The 15,707-nt window shown below is 42.7% G+C and overlaps 4 protein-coding genes across 4 annotated transcripts; 1 reads left to right on the top strand and 3 right to left on the bottom strand.

The window, feature by feature from the left end:
* Positions 1–234: 234 nt before the first annotated feature.
* Positions 235–1,431, bottom strand: AOL_s00078g391 (uncharacterized protein; the record flags this gene model as incomplete). The annotated part of the gene is made up of 3 exons (XM_011123654.1): positions 235–1,147; positions 1,210–1,258; positions 1,317–1,431. 3 exons carry the CDS (start codon positions 1,429–1,431, stop codon positions 235–237), a joined length of 1,077 nt encoding a protein of 358 aa, XP_011121956.1.
* A 1,479-nt stretch (positions 1,432–2,910) lies between these two features.
* Positions 2,911–3,940, bottom strand: AOL_s00078g390 (uncharacterized protein; the record flags this gene model as incomplete). The annotated part of the gene is made up of 3 exons (XM_011123653.1): positions 2,911–3,188; positions 3,310–3,758; positions 3,822–3,940. 3 exons carry the CDS (start codon positions 3,938–3,940, stop codon positions 2,911–2,913), a joined length of 846 nt encoding a protein of 281 aa, XP_011121955.1.
* A 3,307-nt stretch (positions 3,941–7,247) lies between these two features.
* On the bottom strand, positions 7,248–9,650 carry AOL_s00078g389 (uncharacterized protein; the record flags this gene model as incomplete). Its single annotated transcript, XM_011123652.1, has 1 exon — positions 7,248–9,650. One exon carries the CDS (start codon positions 9,648–9,650, stop codon positions 7,248–7,250), a length of 2,403 nt encoding a protein of 800 aa, XP_011121954.1.
* Positions 9,651–11,399: 1,749 nt separating this feature from the next.
* On the top strand, positions 11,400–13,642 carry AOL_s00078g388 (uncharacterized protein; the record flags this gene model as incomplete). Its single annotated transcript, XM_011123651.1, has 9 exons — positions 11,400–11,542; positions 11,620–11,740; positions 11,798–12,008; positions 12,069–12,101; positions 12,163–12,407; positions 12,466–12,669; positions 12,768–12,946; positions 13,009–13,456; positions 13,538–13,642. The coding sequence occupies 9 exons, from the start codon at positions 11,400–11,402 to the stop codon at positions 13,640–13,642; spliced, it is 1,689 nt and encodes a 562-aa protein (XP_011121953.1).
* Positions 13,643–15,707: the final 2,065 nt, after the last annotated feature.

Raw genomic sequence — 15,707 nt, 5'->3', positions numbered from 1 at the left:
ATATATATGCTATCATGATACGCTACGTGGCAGATAGTGACAAGGCGATTGAATTGGATGCCAAAAGTGGGCCGAACGCAAATCTAAAGAGTATGCCAAAAAGAAACAAATCTAAGTTAAACGAAAGACAATGCAGGAGGCAGTGGCAATAGCACTGATAACTCTGGAAGGACGAATCATGTATCCAACCCTGGTGCTCAGAAAGCGTCCTACTTGGTCTCGCTGCAGGTCCTACTAAGCTCTCCTGAGTCTAGTATACATGAGCGGAATTTCAGCACCTCCTGGACCTTCTTTCCAAAGGAGATCTTTTGCCACAACCAATAATTCCTGATAGATTTCATCAACTTTATCGTCTTCAACTCCTGATTCCCTCCACCAATTCTTTATCATATCCCCCATGACTGCTACAAGCCAGTCTATCAAAGCCCCTGCGTAAGCTTTAGCAGCTTCCGTTTTGCTGTTTTCATCCGCATCCTCGAGCTCGCACGCTTTGAGGTATTTGTCATAGGCAGGATGAGGAATCATCTTGCGATAGTATTCCTCCATAACCCACGTATCCTTCAATTCCTCAATTCCAGAACGAAACTCCTCTTCTGATCGATCGTAGATGGGCACATTAATTTTTTCCATAGCTTTCAATGGTAGTTTCCCTTCATTTGCAAGCTTTTCAGCAGCTTGGAACAAAATTCTGTGACGTAGGATGAGAGCATCTTTGTAGCGAGTTATTTCTTCCTCAGTGAAACTGCCAAAGCACGCAATAATGAAATAACCACCACTTTTGATCTCCTGACCACGTAAAGTGAGGAATTCTCTGAAGTTCTCTTCCGCTTCAGGAGCATTTCGACAAGTACGTTTTGCGTAATATTCACTAACTGTCTCAGTTGGTGGTTTGAGAAGTGGCATCCGTTTGAGCCAGTGAATGGTACTGGAGGTAAAGCCAATATCCACGGTTGCAGGAGCAATAACAGGCTCATAGAAGGACCTGGGAATCAAGGAGGGGTAAATTTTCAGAGTGGGGTTGGAAGCAGATAGTTCTGGAAGAAGTCTGATAAGACTGGCGAATTCGTTCGATGGCAGGTCTTCGAAGACGAGAGAAGCGGTGGATGAAGGAGCCATGCGGTTAAGAACACGCTGCATCATGGCTATTCTAATCCAGCATAAGTTGTTACATCTATAATAAATTTTGGATGGCATAAATTATCAACTTACGAGTTACGGCCCTGTGAGCAGCCATAGTCAACTATCGTAAGATTCGATCCTGGAAGTTTTCAGGGTTTAGCAGAGTGCAAATCTCGAGTCGGTTTAAGGTTAATTACCGAGGTTTATATCATCGAACAACGGCAATGAACCCTCCATGATGAGAGTCTGCTGGTGGCAATTTTCATTGTAAGCGTTTCCAGCAGTCATAGGTAGGGTGTTGTTTTGATCCATCTTGAGTGATAGTTTTTGGAGCTTCTCTGAGGCTTGAAGTCACCGAATATATAGGTTAAGTAAGTAAGTAAGCTTAAGTACTGAAATATTTTAATGGGATCTGAAATGTCGAGTAAACTTCAACTAATATAAATGTTACAAGTGGACCGTCTGAACATGCTCCCTTATATAGATGGAACGCCTATTATATGATATAGTATTAAATATTCCCATAAGAGTTAAAAGTCAAAAACTTAAAATAAGAGTAGGCCCTCATAGTCTTGTCTCGTCACCAGACTCGGATCCTCGACTGTACTCATAGTCCCAATATAATTTCTATAATATCTGGTTACTTATTAGGAAATGCTAACCTTGGGAAAAAAATAAAAATGGCAATGGAACACGAACAATAGTATTTATTCTTCAACAAGTTAATATTCCAAATGTAAGATATAGCTCATCCCTGTGACAGAAGCCATTCTCCAGTCTCCGCATTATACTGGTCCCATCGCATATATGCATATGCGCGCATCCCTCAACACTTCTTCTTATTACCCACTCTTGCAGATATCGGATTTGTATGTACATGTTATCTCGACCAATAGTTAATAGCGCAGAGTATGATACGTGCCATTTCTAGCGTTAACATTCTGCTCAGGCCCCCGGCTAACTACGGCATTTGGATTTTGATAGTCTCGTTGTAAGACTTTAGTTGCATTGGCCCACAAAGTGTTGTGGGGCGGGCTTGGTAGTTAAGTGAGCTCTGCCCCAACGTAACCCGGCTGGTTACCTAGTTACCTAGGTAAGCTATAGATGGCTAATTGCACCTGCTACGTATTAAATGATCTGCAGATAGATGAGCAAGAAAGGCATACGATCGAGCCGATCCCGTACCCTTATTCACAGCTGCAGGCCAAGTTCGGACCTTAGCTGTTTCAGATCGTCTACGGAAGAGCTGATCCGTTTTTTGTCGAAGCTTATTTAGAGTTTTGCACTCTTTCTTGTATTTGCGAATATACATCTCCACTAATTTTTGCCACGGCTACTAGTTAGGTTAGAACCTGCAAACGCGGGGCGGGAAAACATGTGGACCCCCGCATATATTTCCCCTTCACATTCACCACCATGAATATGAATTTATTCTCGCGCAAAGAATTAATCGGGGTTCTGGAATTCGAAGTAACAATCATCTTTCCCGATACCCGATCGTACGTTCATTGCGTTAGGTTGCATCGATGCATCGTTCTATCCCTTCAGCTGAAAACCTTGTGATGGATGTTTTTATACAACGTTATTCGCTCTCGCTTGGACCTGCTAAAGAAGTTCATTATCGTCGTGCATGTGCATATGCCTTGAAGATGATTCGTCGGCAATATTATATTATATATTCCCGCGGAACTCTAGAGCATATGCAAGTTGTTTTACTAATAGAATTGTAAGCACAGTAGCTAGTAGGTATCCCATACAAAATATGATATTCTCGTTTTTGATGGGCTTCTTTTAATTCCTAATGTATGTTGCACTAGCCCCAGTGAACGTTGGGGGTCTAACAATAGCGGCCAATCTAAGGTTTCTTGCATCTGGATGCGATGGTGCACCTATGCAATCCCAGTCCCAGAAATGAACATTTTCTTTCTTCCATACTGGCAAATTTGAGATATATCTGTCGATGTAGACTTCAAGCTCAGCCGCGTCAGCTTGCCGACAACCCCAGTCCACGAGCATAGAAGCTAAACCCTCTTCTTGATGACAAGGATCCACTGCTAGGAATTCACATCCTACATAATGATTAGAAGAAGAAGAACAATAACAAGAAGAAGAAGGAGAAGGAGAAGAAAAAAGAATCATATCATGTTGTGTTCATAGCGGGTAGGTGAATTCGGATTGTAGGTGGCTTACTCCAATGGGGCCTACGTCCCATAATCTTTTCCCTATTGCGAGCTACATTACCCCAAAGCGCCTCCGTTAACTCAGCCCCCCATTCATCAGGAAAATCCGGTAATGAGGCGTCGATTCGGACTCCTCCCTGCATCTGTGGGACGTTCCATCTAGAGAAGGCGACAACTTTGTTGTCTTTATTTTCAGCGACAAAAGTTTTTACAACGTTTGGTCCAGCCTGAATTCCCACACTCCAAACCTCGTCCCACCACCGGGAGGTTTTAGAGTCGAGATCCAAAAGTAAGCTGGAGGAAGAAAACCATAATCGAGTGAGCTCTTTGGCATCCTCGTTTTTGGCCTCCCTAACTACGAAGCCAGCCGGAGAGTTGTGATAGATGTTTTGCTTATATGGGCGACAATTCTTGGCTATGTTGATCGGATTATATGCATCTCGGACGAGTGTTTCGGAACTATGATAAGGTTCTGTAAGTTAATTATGATCAAGAAATGTGTATATGTGAGGCAGACTATACAGAGTAGCAGACGCGGCGGCGGCTTTGCTGATCAACCGCTCGTTCCTCGTGCCCCTAAGCCAAAAAGGATTTAGGATACTCTGCTGATTCAGCGATCTCTTGATCAAAGCGTTGGCCATGTCTCTGAGTGATTTTGCAGCGCGATCCAAGTAAATAGATGTGTATCCCGGTGATTTTAAATATTTTCAGTATTCCCACTAGGAATAGAGTACGCTGTAGAATCTTTTAAAGAGGACGTCTTCCGAGGGTATCTCCAGTTTGATAGATATATAAAGTAAATTCTTAGCTCCTAGCCTGAATTACCAATCACCACTACCACCACTATTTCTAGACACTCGCATTGGAATACCCTTCTACTGGTAACTCCGGGTCCTTAGGCCGTGTTGGATTTTATGTGGTCCTCAAGTACGTTATGGCTCTTGCTTGATTCTAAATTGTGGTATGCATTTTGTAGATCCGGGACGCCCACTATAGCACTAACTTACTTTATACCTTGATGCGCAGGATTAAGTCGGATTGCTGCACGAAACCTTGTCAAAAAAGTAACACTGCATTTTCAATTTAATTATATAGGCTTATAATTCATTATGATAAAGGTATACGTACAGGTCATATGTGCATATGCATGGTTTCCTCTATCTGCTATACCGAATCTGTAACAAAGCAATCACAGCATAATGAACTCCAAGCAGAAATTCAGGCATGCTGACCATGGACAATACATACTCCTACATAGTAAATGAGTGTGTTTAATCGCCTATTGTGCTGATAAGGTCCTCAAGGCTAGATCCGAATTCAATGCTTACCACAAAAGAGGTGACCAATCCAATTTTGGACTGTTCTTCCGACCATCTTGAGCCGTTAATTATAATACGAACGTCTTCTGCTTGAGGCATTTTCTTTATCAAATCAAGTTCTTTTACCGTAAGCTTCTTTAAGACTATATATACATAACCAATATTCGTTCTCAGCGGAAATTCTCCAATATTCCCTTTTTGTATTGGAAGATATAATACTCGAGGGGTTTATTTTAGAATGTATCCGGTCCGCTATGGGATATTAGTGTAACGTTCAAATAACTCATAGATAAGCTTACAGATATATTTTACTAGCAGTCGCTAAACTTCAGAACGTGGTGCATTCTGATTAGATTCCCGTCTATAGATCTAATAGGTCAATAAGCTTTCTGTTTCCCTATTATAGGTGGAAGATAAACAAATTTATACGGAGTTTGGAATTCTTAAACTTCGGAAAACATTTTTGTAACAAGATACAAATATTTTATATTAATACTATTAATATAGCTTATTTAAGTTCTGTACGTGTACGTGTACCTTACGCGCACTTATTATAAGATATAGCTTCCCGCAGGACACTCTTAAGACAAGGCCTTCTAAATAGCTATAAAGTACATTCATTATAGATAATAAAATCCTTTATATTTGACTGTTACATTTTATATACCTATATATATATATAAATCCGGGTTATCTTCTCGCACTTAAAGGACAACAGGGCCCAGACAGCGTTCTTCGTCAGTTAGAAAGTAACGTATCCTTCCTTCCTTCCTTCCTTCCTTCCTTCATCCATCTTCACGTGACGCTCCCCCAACCTGCTGGTTATTGAGTATACAACCATAAAAGTGACACAATGTCTTACTCCAGATCTGACAAAATTCCATCTTGGATTTTAAGAGCGAGTACTTCGTTACGATAATCAATTGCGCATTTTTCGGCATAGAAAATGCAAGCAGATGCGGATGAAAACATGGCAAACTCCGTCTTTGTGGATACTTAGTAGCTTGAATTTCAAGCCATAAACATAGCGTAAGATTGAACTCGCACCCGTCTTGCCTCCAGACCAGGGTAAGATGAGACTTACCGCAAAGCTAAGACATCTTCCCAAAACATTGATAATTTACAAGCCTCAAGGGAATACAACCATCTTTACCATCCCAACTTAAAAGTTTCGCATCAACCTCCAGATTTCGGATATTAGCTCCTCCAAGTTATCTAGCATGCATATTCCATAACTTTCAACGAGCGTTAGCCGTCTACTGTGGGGTTATATAAGTATCAGCAGATTATCATGTGTTTAATTCAGAACCTCATTCGCAAAGTAACCTTAATCGTCTTAGTCTGGGATAAACTTGGTTAGTCAATAAGCGAACTTATAGCTGGTGCGTTTTCTTCACCTTTTTCCTTATCTGATCGCATTTTTACCAGGGCCCATATTTTATAAGATGCATTGATCCTCTTATAATTTGAGATAACCTTCAATTGATTTCTTTATCAACCACGCGTATTATTGTTTCTAAAATACTACATATAAGTATTTCAAGCAGCAAGCAAGAGAAAATTGATCGAACGGAAACGCGATGATACTGGGTTGAATCAGATAGTCCAAGTTGAACTGGTACTTGAAGATTCCAGCTATTCACATAGACAGTCTTTCTCTGTCACACTCTCACTCTTTCAATTCACTCTTTCAATTCACTCTTTCGATTCACTCTTTCGATTCGCCTTTTCAACCCACTCTTTCGATTTACTTTTTCAATTCATTCTCGCTTTCACTCTCAACTTCCCTTCGCTTTTTTCTTTCTTCTCTCGGTGGGAATTGGACAATGCGGGGAGGGGAAAGGAGGAAAAAGGGATCAGAAATACAAATAAAATAGAAGAAAAGACGAATGCGGGAAAGAAGCAGAAGAAGAACTGTTCAAGATACTGCGTAAGAAGTAAGTGGATATCGAATGAAAGGCGCTCGAAGCGGGATGAAATTGTTAATGTATTAAAATGATGTTGGATTATTATTATCGATCGGTAATTATTAAACATTCATCGGAAAAACAAGGGTCTTCCGTAAATGGAAAAGTTAAAAAGACAACCGTGGCCCCGGAAAAATTTCCAGGCATGAATACTTCAGGACGTACTTAAGTACTTATAAACACAGTGTTGGATGTTCTTCCAGAGTAGAAGATGTAGTTCACGGCAGTACCTACCTCCATTCTTAAAGACCCCCCAACCTCCTCTTTTGGCGGCACCTGCTCTCACAATTACAAGTAACATAGCAGTGCCTGCCACTAGTTATAGCTAAGCTATAAGCCTTACTAAATAGCATATTCTGCAGTTCTAAGTCTTTATATATCAAGTCTTCCCTTTATTCCCTACGGAAAATATTGAGCGCACGGCTCTTAACGCAAGGATTAAAGCTATTTGATAGAGCTCCATATGCATAGGACATTTTTGATACTAAAAAAAAAATAATTAAAACGTTGAAACACTTTTATAAATTAGGAAGTTAATAGATACAGACTTTCAAGCTACAGCATTAGATAAGACGTAATGTGTCAATATACGCAGTCTCGGAGACGAAATGACGGATATTCATCACCGCCACGGTTGTTTTATTCAAATTGCCGACATGGCATTAAATCTTTACCCGCTCAGCAGCCAAAACATGCTTTTTCACTTCCACAAAACTGTCTGGACTCACAGATATCGAATTAATACCCGCATCGACTAGGAAAGCTGCGAACTCAGGATGATCGCTCGGTGCCTGTCCACAAAGTCCTATCTTTCGCCCAGCCTTACGTGCCTCAGTAATGACCCTGGAGATCATCCACTTGACAGCCTCATCCTGCTCATCGAAGAGATCTGCCAGCTCGCAAGAGTCACGATCGACGCCGAGAGTCAGCTGGGTCAAGTCATTGGAGCCAATCGAGAATCCATCAAAGTGCTGAGTGAACTCCTTGGCTAGAATGACATTGGATGGGATCTCGCACATGACGTATACTTGCAGTCCGTTCCCTTCGCCGCGAAAGAGACCGTTCTCGCCCATGACGTGAAGAACTTTTTTTGCTTCGTTGATCGTCCTGCAGAATGGGATCATTACAATGGCGTTGTCGAATCCTATGTCCTCACGCAAGCGCATAATGGCCTTGCACTCAAGATTAAAGCCGTCCTTGTATAGTGGCGAGTAGTATCTAGAAGCACCACGGAAGCCAATCATTGGATTCTCCTCTTTTGGCTCGAATTCGGCGCCGCCAATGAGACCAGCATATTCGTTTGTCTTGAAGTCGCTCATGCGGATGATGGTTGGCTTGGGATACACCGCGGCACAGAGGGTAGCAAGACCGCGGGACAGCCTGTCGACGAAGTAGTCTGGCTTGTGGGAGTATCCAGCTGTGAGTCTGGCAATCTTATCTTTGGTAGCTTGGTCCTTGATCTCATCGAAGCGGACGAGGGCCATTGGGTGGACCTGGATGGCATTGGTAACGACGAATTCCATGCGTGCGAGACCAATACCATCGGCTGGGAGTTGCCACCATCGGAAAGCAGATGCTGGATTGGCAAGGTTGAGCATGACATGGGTCTTGGTTGGTGGGAGGTGTGTTACGTCTACCGTTTTGGTTGCGATTTCGGATGTGCCCTCGTAGACAAATCCAATGTCCCCTTCAGCGCATGAGACGGTGACATCTTGACCAGTGTGAAGCACAAAGGTGGCAGTGCCAGTACCAACAACTGCTGGAACACCCAGCTCTCGGCTGACGATGGCAGCATGGGAAGTACGACCGCCATGATCAGTGATGATGGCTGCAGCTCTCTTCATGATTGGAACCCAATCAGGATCTGTCGCTTCGGTAACCAAGATAGAGCCATCCACGAACTTGACGATATCCTTGGCGCTCTCAATGAGACAAAGGCGGCCGGAGACTGCAGCAGCGCCGATGGAGAGACCAGTCGCAAGGGCTTTTCCATGCTTGCCGACCTTGAAAGTCTTGAAGATACCGGCAGTCCGGCGAGACTGTATGGTTTCGGGACGAGCCTGGACGATGTATAAATCTGCCGTGGTACCGTCCTTTGCCCACTCGATGTCCATGGGGCACTTGTAATGCTTCTCAATGATGCAAGCCCAACGAGCAAGTTGAAGAATCTCTTGATCATCCAGAACGAATGCTGCCCGCTCTGCCTTGGACGTTGCAACGTTGCGAGTTGGCATCTTCTCGTCGCCGTAGATTACCTTGACTTCCTTCTCGCCTAGCTTCTTTTGAATAATCGGAACGGTCATTGTATCGGCTAAAAGTGGCTTGAAGACCTGGTACTCGTCCGGATTGACTGCACCTTGAACGACATTCTCACCGAGACCCCAGGCAGCATTGATCAAAACAACTTTGTCAAATCCACTTTCCGTGTCAATAGAGAACATCACTCCGGAGCCGCCAATATCAGATCGGACCATGCTTTGGATGCCGATGGACAAGGCAACCTTTATGTGGTCGAAGCCTGTCGTTTGGCGGTAGCTAATAGCTCTGTCAGTAAAAAGTGAGGCATAGCAGCGACGACATGCATTGAGAAGAGCATCAACCCCAGAAATGTTGAGAAAAGTGTCTTGTTGTCCAGCAAAACTAGCACCTGGAAGATCTTCTGCCGTAGCGCTGGATCGTACGGCAACGCTGAGATTCTCTACTTCAGCCTTGGTGGAGAGCTCCTTGTACGAGCTGATGATCGCCGTAGCTGCATCTGCAGGCCAGTCTCCACGAAGAAATAAATTTCGGCAAGCCTGTCCAGTTTCTGCGAGTGTTGCTTTTCCGGATTGCCATTCTGAGATGAGCGTATTCATCTTTTGTCTAATATTGTTGGAGTCGACATAGTTCCAGTAGCAGTCGACAGTTGTAGCGAAACCAGGCGGAACGACGATACCCTCAGCAGTGAGAGCACCAATCATCTCTCCAAGAGAGGAGTTTTTGCCGCCAACCAATGCGACATCTTCGCGGGCTAGCGTCCTAAAGTTACGAACGAACTTGAGCTTCAAATATTCCGTGCTGTTCATCTTGTTTGTCCTCTCGTCGATATGAACTGTGGATCGGGAGCATAGGACAAGAAGTGTACTGACCTGTGAAAACAAAAGTCCAAAGACCAGAATTCAAGTTCCTTCGTAGTAAAGCTAGTATTTATCTAGCTTCGAAACGGCAGTTGGCGGCAATGGTCTGGCGCATCCATCCTACAGATATCAGCTGTAAGTACAATTCGCATTTGATGACGAGAAATAGAAAGTCGAGTTGTTGGCGTCTAGTGGATGCTTGCAGCCTTTAGATCGAAAGTTGTCACACCACTTCTATATCACAGAGGCCTTCGGAATAGAACTTTGGCTTAAAGCAGTCATGTAAAGAAACTATAGAGGCTTTAAATTGATCAAATACGACCATTTCATGCTTGGTAAGCATTCATGAAAGTGGGGTTATCGCATTGCAACAGCATGAAAACTTCTCATCATCATTGAATCAATACTCACACATGAGTCTGCTATACCCTGAATCAAATTATTCAATTAGCTAATTTCTTTTTCTGAATCGTTGAGTGGTTAATTTGCAATAAACGGTAAAGGGTATATGGACTGGACTTGAGCACGGCGAACGGAATTCATGATAGGTTATCACATGCATCGGGAAGCCTGATAATCAAGTATATAACTACTTAAGTAGCTAAGGAGTGAAGAATAGATGATGAGGTCGAGTAACGTTACGTAGAAGCTTAGCAAATGTATATGCGTGGATCGAAGTGCATTCGTGTAATGTCGGGAGATCAATCTTCGGTAGCAGGGCCGGGGTTTACCGAGCGAGACTTCTTAGCGGCATCCATAAACTCTCAGAAACTTTCGTTCGTATGCTGTGAAAATATTCGTGATAACGCCATATACCATATTGATTCGCGTTGGTGGTGTGATTCGGAGGCCGGTGGGTTTCGTTACTACACGTGGTGGATGGGAAGTGAAACATCCCAGGAAGTAAAACACGACGACACACCTCAACACATAGCCTCGAGCTCGCGTTGGAGAATCTACGCTACGAAGGAGCAGCAGTTTATGAAAATACACTACTGAAGAAAACAGCTGGATACAGGTAACTGTATGGAGACTGGACACCAGAATCTCAGGAAACGTTCAACAATGGAAGGGAGTGAAGAGAGGAAAATTAAGTCTGATACCAACGAATATAAAAAGAACAATATCAATACTGCATAGGATGATGAGTTGATTCAAATAAAGAACTTGATAAGTAGTTAGAAAGCTAAGTTATCCAATTAATTCAGCCCACTTACAAGAATGGCTACAAGCCCGGTTGCATAAAACGACCCGTCTGGATGACTGCATCAGGCTAGTAGGTGGATGGATATCTGCGGCACCATTTCTACAAAGTTCCGAATATAACCAATGTCATGACATTAGCAAAAAAAATTAATTGGAATGTTAAGGATCACTACCTATCCACTAAGTGAAGGCTAGTAGGCCGGGTTTGATAGGGGCGGAGTTTTGGAACTGCAAGTTGCAGTGCCGTAATGCCTGCATACATCAATTGAGAATGGTGAATTCATTTGTGTAGACACAGGTGCCTATCTCATAACCTGGCCTTTTCCTTCATTGCTACTTCACGGATATAAAATAATCATCGATCCTTACTTTCAGTCCATAGTTCTACATAGATACTCATTCAAGTTCACTTAGGTCAGTTCATTTTGACTAGCCTTTTCTACATTGTCTCTTCGACGCCCACCTCGGTGGTACCAAGAAAACTTAGCATCAATGGCGCAAGAAATGGCAGACGAAACTACGATTGTTCTTTATCTCTTCAAGCGTCTGCATCAGCTCGGCATCCGATCGGTTCATGGAGTTCCAGGCGACTACAATCTTGTCGCATTGGATAACCTTGCCGATGCAGGGCTCAAGTTAGTATACTTTCTCGAAATTTCCCCCTTACAATGTTATTTTATGGTTGCTGATCGTTGGATTCGGATTCTGATAGCTGGGTCGGGAATTGCAATGAGCTCAATGCCGGTTATGCGGCCGATGGATACGCCCGAATTAAGGGAATATCCGCTTTAATTACTACCTTTGGTGTCGGTGAACTATCAGCCCTTGCTGCGGTAAGACTATCAAAACCGTCCACTTCTATGTCAACCGATGCATGCTAATCCTTCCAGGTCGCCGGTTCATATAGCGAACATGTCCCGGTCGTCCACATCGTCGGTACTCCATCTACTTTGTCTCAAAAGATGGGAGCAATTCTGCATCATACCCTTGGAAATGGCGACTTTTCAGTGTTTGCGAATATGTCGAGGAATATCTCGCAGATTGTGGTCAATCTAAATGATCCTACTATCGCTACGAGGGATATTGATCGTGCTTTAAAGGGTAGATATAAGCGTGGATTTCAACGGCAGTGCCTGAGTTAACGATAATTCCAATTTCCAGCGTGTTGTGTCACAGCCCACCCGGTTTACATCGGTATAAAATCACTACTGAGATAAAAGAAACTATTTTAAGTCACTAATACTGTAATACGTAGCTCTACCAACGGATATGGTCCTCCGAAAGGTATCTACTAAAGGGTTAGATACCCCGATCGATATATCTTTGCACCCAAATGACCCGAAAATTGAAAGCGATGTCATCGAAAACATTACTCAGATGATATACGGAGCCAACAATGCTATTATTTTGATAGACGCCTGCGCTATCCGACATCGTGTTGTTGAAGAAGTTCATGACTTGATTGATAAATCTCAGCTACCTGCTTTTGTTACGCCAATGGTATGTTCCCCGATTAACTCAATGATTCATGTGGTAGTAGGCTAATGATGATATGTAGTCAAAAGGTGACATTGACGAGACCAATTCTCGCTTTGGGGGAGTTTACGTCGGTTCGGTTTCCAGATCGGATGTTAAAGAAGCCGTTGAATCCGCGGATCTCATTATTTCCATTGGCGCATTGAAAAGCGACTTTAACAGCGGCGGATTCACATATCATACTAGCACGAAGCATACGATTGAACTTCATTCTGATTACACTAAGGTAGTTTCCCGGCTCCAAAGCTGGTGGATATTTGCTTACAAAGGATCAAGATTGGCTATGCCACATACCCGCATATTAATATGAAGTCTGTTCTTCAGAAGCTCCTGAGCTTATTGGATTTCCACAGAATCCGTCATACAGAGGGCGCTAAATCAGATCTTCCAGAGCTTAAAAATGAAGATATGGAAAAAATAGAGACTCGTGAGATCACACATTCATGGTTTTGGCCGCATATCGGGAACTGGTTGGAAGAAAACGATGTAGTTGTCACAGAGACGTATGCCAAAAATATGGGTTTTTGGTAACAGAAAAGAATTTGCTAATTAATATGGATCACAGAGGCACGGCAAATTTTGGCATCATTGAAACCCGCTTTCCCAAAGGCGTCACAGCCATCTCTCAGGTCCTCTGGGGTTCAATTGGATATTCCGTGGGTGCTTGTCAGGGTGCTGCATTAGCGGTTAAGGAGAGTCAATCTCATTTCCCTCGCAGAGTCATTCTTTTCGTTGGTGATGGTTCCTTTCAGTTAACTGGTAATGAAGTTTCGACTATGATTCGTCAGGGGCTTAAACCTATTATTGTGATTATCAATAATGAGGGGTATACTATTGAGCGAATGATTCATGGAGAAAATGCGGGGTATAATGATATTCAGCCTTGGAAATATACAAAGTTTTTAGAAGCGTTCGGGGCGAAGGAGTATGCGAATTATGTTGTTAGGACGAGGGAGGAAGTTGATAAGTTGTTTAAGAAAGGGAATGAGTTCTCGAAGGCGAATAGGATTCAGGTGAGAGGCCTACAACTATCGCGGGTAACTGGGATAATTCTTTACGGTGGAAACTTATTAATATCGTCGTTTCGTTTATAGTTGGTTGAGCTTTTCATGCCAAAGCTCGATGCCCCACGTGCGCTCAAGATTACTGGAAAGATGTCAGAGATGCTTAACGCCAAGATGGCGGTTCTGGATAGTTAGAGGTGTAAGGGTGGCAATGAAGCACACCCTACTCTACTGTAATGGTGCAGAAACTTCAAGAAACTTCAAAATTGCCGGTTTCTCGGAAGCGCATCATCCATCCGGCAGCTTGCGCCCTTGACGGTAGCTCCTTTATCATGCGGTTTTGCTCATAGTTTTCCTGGTTTGCCATGCCTGTACAACATTTAACGGGCGTACGATGTGGCATAATTAAGAATGCCTAATATTCAAGCTGCTAAATGAAAAGTTTTAAATGAAGTAATTATTTATTATTTATATAGGAAAATTATGGGCATAAAATTTAGGAGTAAGAAATTCGTGTTACCTTACAACCATTCAATGACTATGATCATACTAGGGAGTCACCGTTTAATCCACGTCATTCACTGAGATACAGTATTTGGGCCCTGATATTTATTTTGGCATCGAGGCCATCGGTTTCGGTATTATCTCAGCATGATTGAATCAGCACTCTTTGCCTCACGAACGAAAATAACAGTTGGTATTTGAAAATAGTGTTCATTTTTTTGAGTAAAACCCTAATACCTGATTGCAAAGTCGGGACCTCCTTCAAACCTTACTACTTGTTAGAATCAGCTGTTAACACGACGAAGAATCAATGGATTAGAGTGCCGACGAAACTCGGGTATTTTCCTTTAAACCCGAGAGGCAATCACGTGACTGGAAGCCAAACCAGGGCCGCTCCAAAACTTCAGGTGCTTGCAACACATTTATCAGAAAAACCATGGTCATCAGTAAACGGCAAAAGCAAAGGACAAACTAGAGGAACCAAGAAGCAAAGCCTGTGCTCCAGAAGAATTTCCAGGCATGAATGCTCAAGTACTTACAATTATAGTGTACATACCGGAAGATCAATCTTAGAGCTGGTTAATGTCCTACAGAGCCTATCTTCTGAAGAATGTTGGAGACTGATAGAATCTAGCCGGTCATTTGGTATGTAGTAATTATATTTAAAATCTTACTAACTCAATTTATAAAACAAAGCTAAACGATTAAACAGCTCTGGGCTAACGTGATATTTCTAAGGGTTAACTGGAAGTAATCAAGTCTGTTCTTCATATACTAACGTAATGGCCACGGCCCGAGATCTAGATCTAACGCATGTCATCCCCTGGAGATTAATATGATGACGCCGTGAAAAAAAAAAAGATAAAAAGATAAAAAGATAAAACTGTGTCCGAGGGCAGCGCCTCCCCATGGCTCATACCGCGGAGCCGAATGCCCTAACAAGGTCAAGATATAAGATAGCATCATGCAAGTATGACAAACGGGCCTAGCTGTCTGTGGTAACAACAGCCCTGTTCGAGCCGCGCCAGAATAATTCGAAACTTGTGTTAGCTAATTAGTTCGGTTACCCCTGTAATTGCCAAACCTGCGCTGGCTGTGCCTAGTTTGATAGGTCACATACTTGTAATTACTATGTATACGTAGTACGTAACTATGCACTCGAAGCATCCGTCTCTTTCCTTGGCTTGTTGCACTTTTTTTTTTTTTTTTTTTTACCCCTTTGCCTGTTCGTTCGTTTTTTTTCGGCTCGTTCCTGAAGGGGGATAGAAGACAATAAATAAATTTCCGGTTTCTTTTAAATTTCTAGTTAAAGATCTTGAGATTTTAAATCTTTTAGCTATTCTGGGCATTGGATAAACCGATTAGAAGATATCGATACAAACCAAGGGAGCTTGCTGCACTCACCTCGTATAATATACGAAGCTTACGGATTCAAAAGATACATCGCCAAGTTACACGCTGTTAAGGTTCCTGCGGTTTACCGCCTCACACAGTCGAAAAAAAAAAAAAATCTTTAAAAGAAGCCCCCTGAAAGTTCCAAAAAAAAAAAAAAAAAAAAAAGAGGGTTACGGTTCAAATTCCCAATTGCAATCCCAACGGAAACCTTGTTCTCTGTTCTGGGTCTTGGTTTGATTCTGGTTCGGGTTCCGGTTCTGGCTCTTTTTTCTGGGGTGGGATATCAATAAACTCCGCCAAACGTAGCCACCTTCCTGGCATCTATCTCATCCCTTACCCCAAGCTTCTCGACACTCGTTTT

The sequence above is a fragment of the Orbilia oligospora genome, assembly GCF_000225545.1.
Source record: "Orbilia oligospora ATCC 24927 unplaced genomic scaffold scaffold00078, whole genome shotgun sequence".
NCBI lineage: Eukaryota > Fungi > Ascomycota > Orbiliomycetes > Orbiliales > Orbiliaceae > Orbilia > Orbilia oligospora.
Note: the sequence above shows the minus strand (reverse complement) of the source record. Positions and strands in the feature narration are given on the sequence as shown.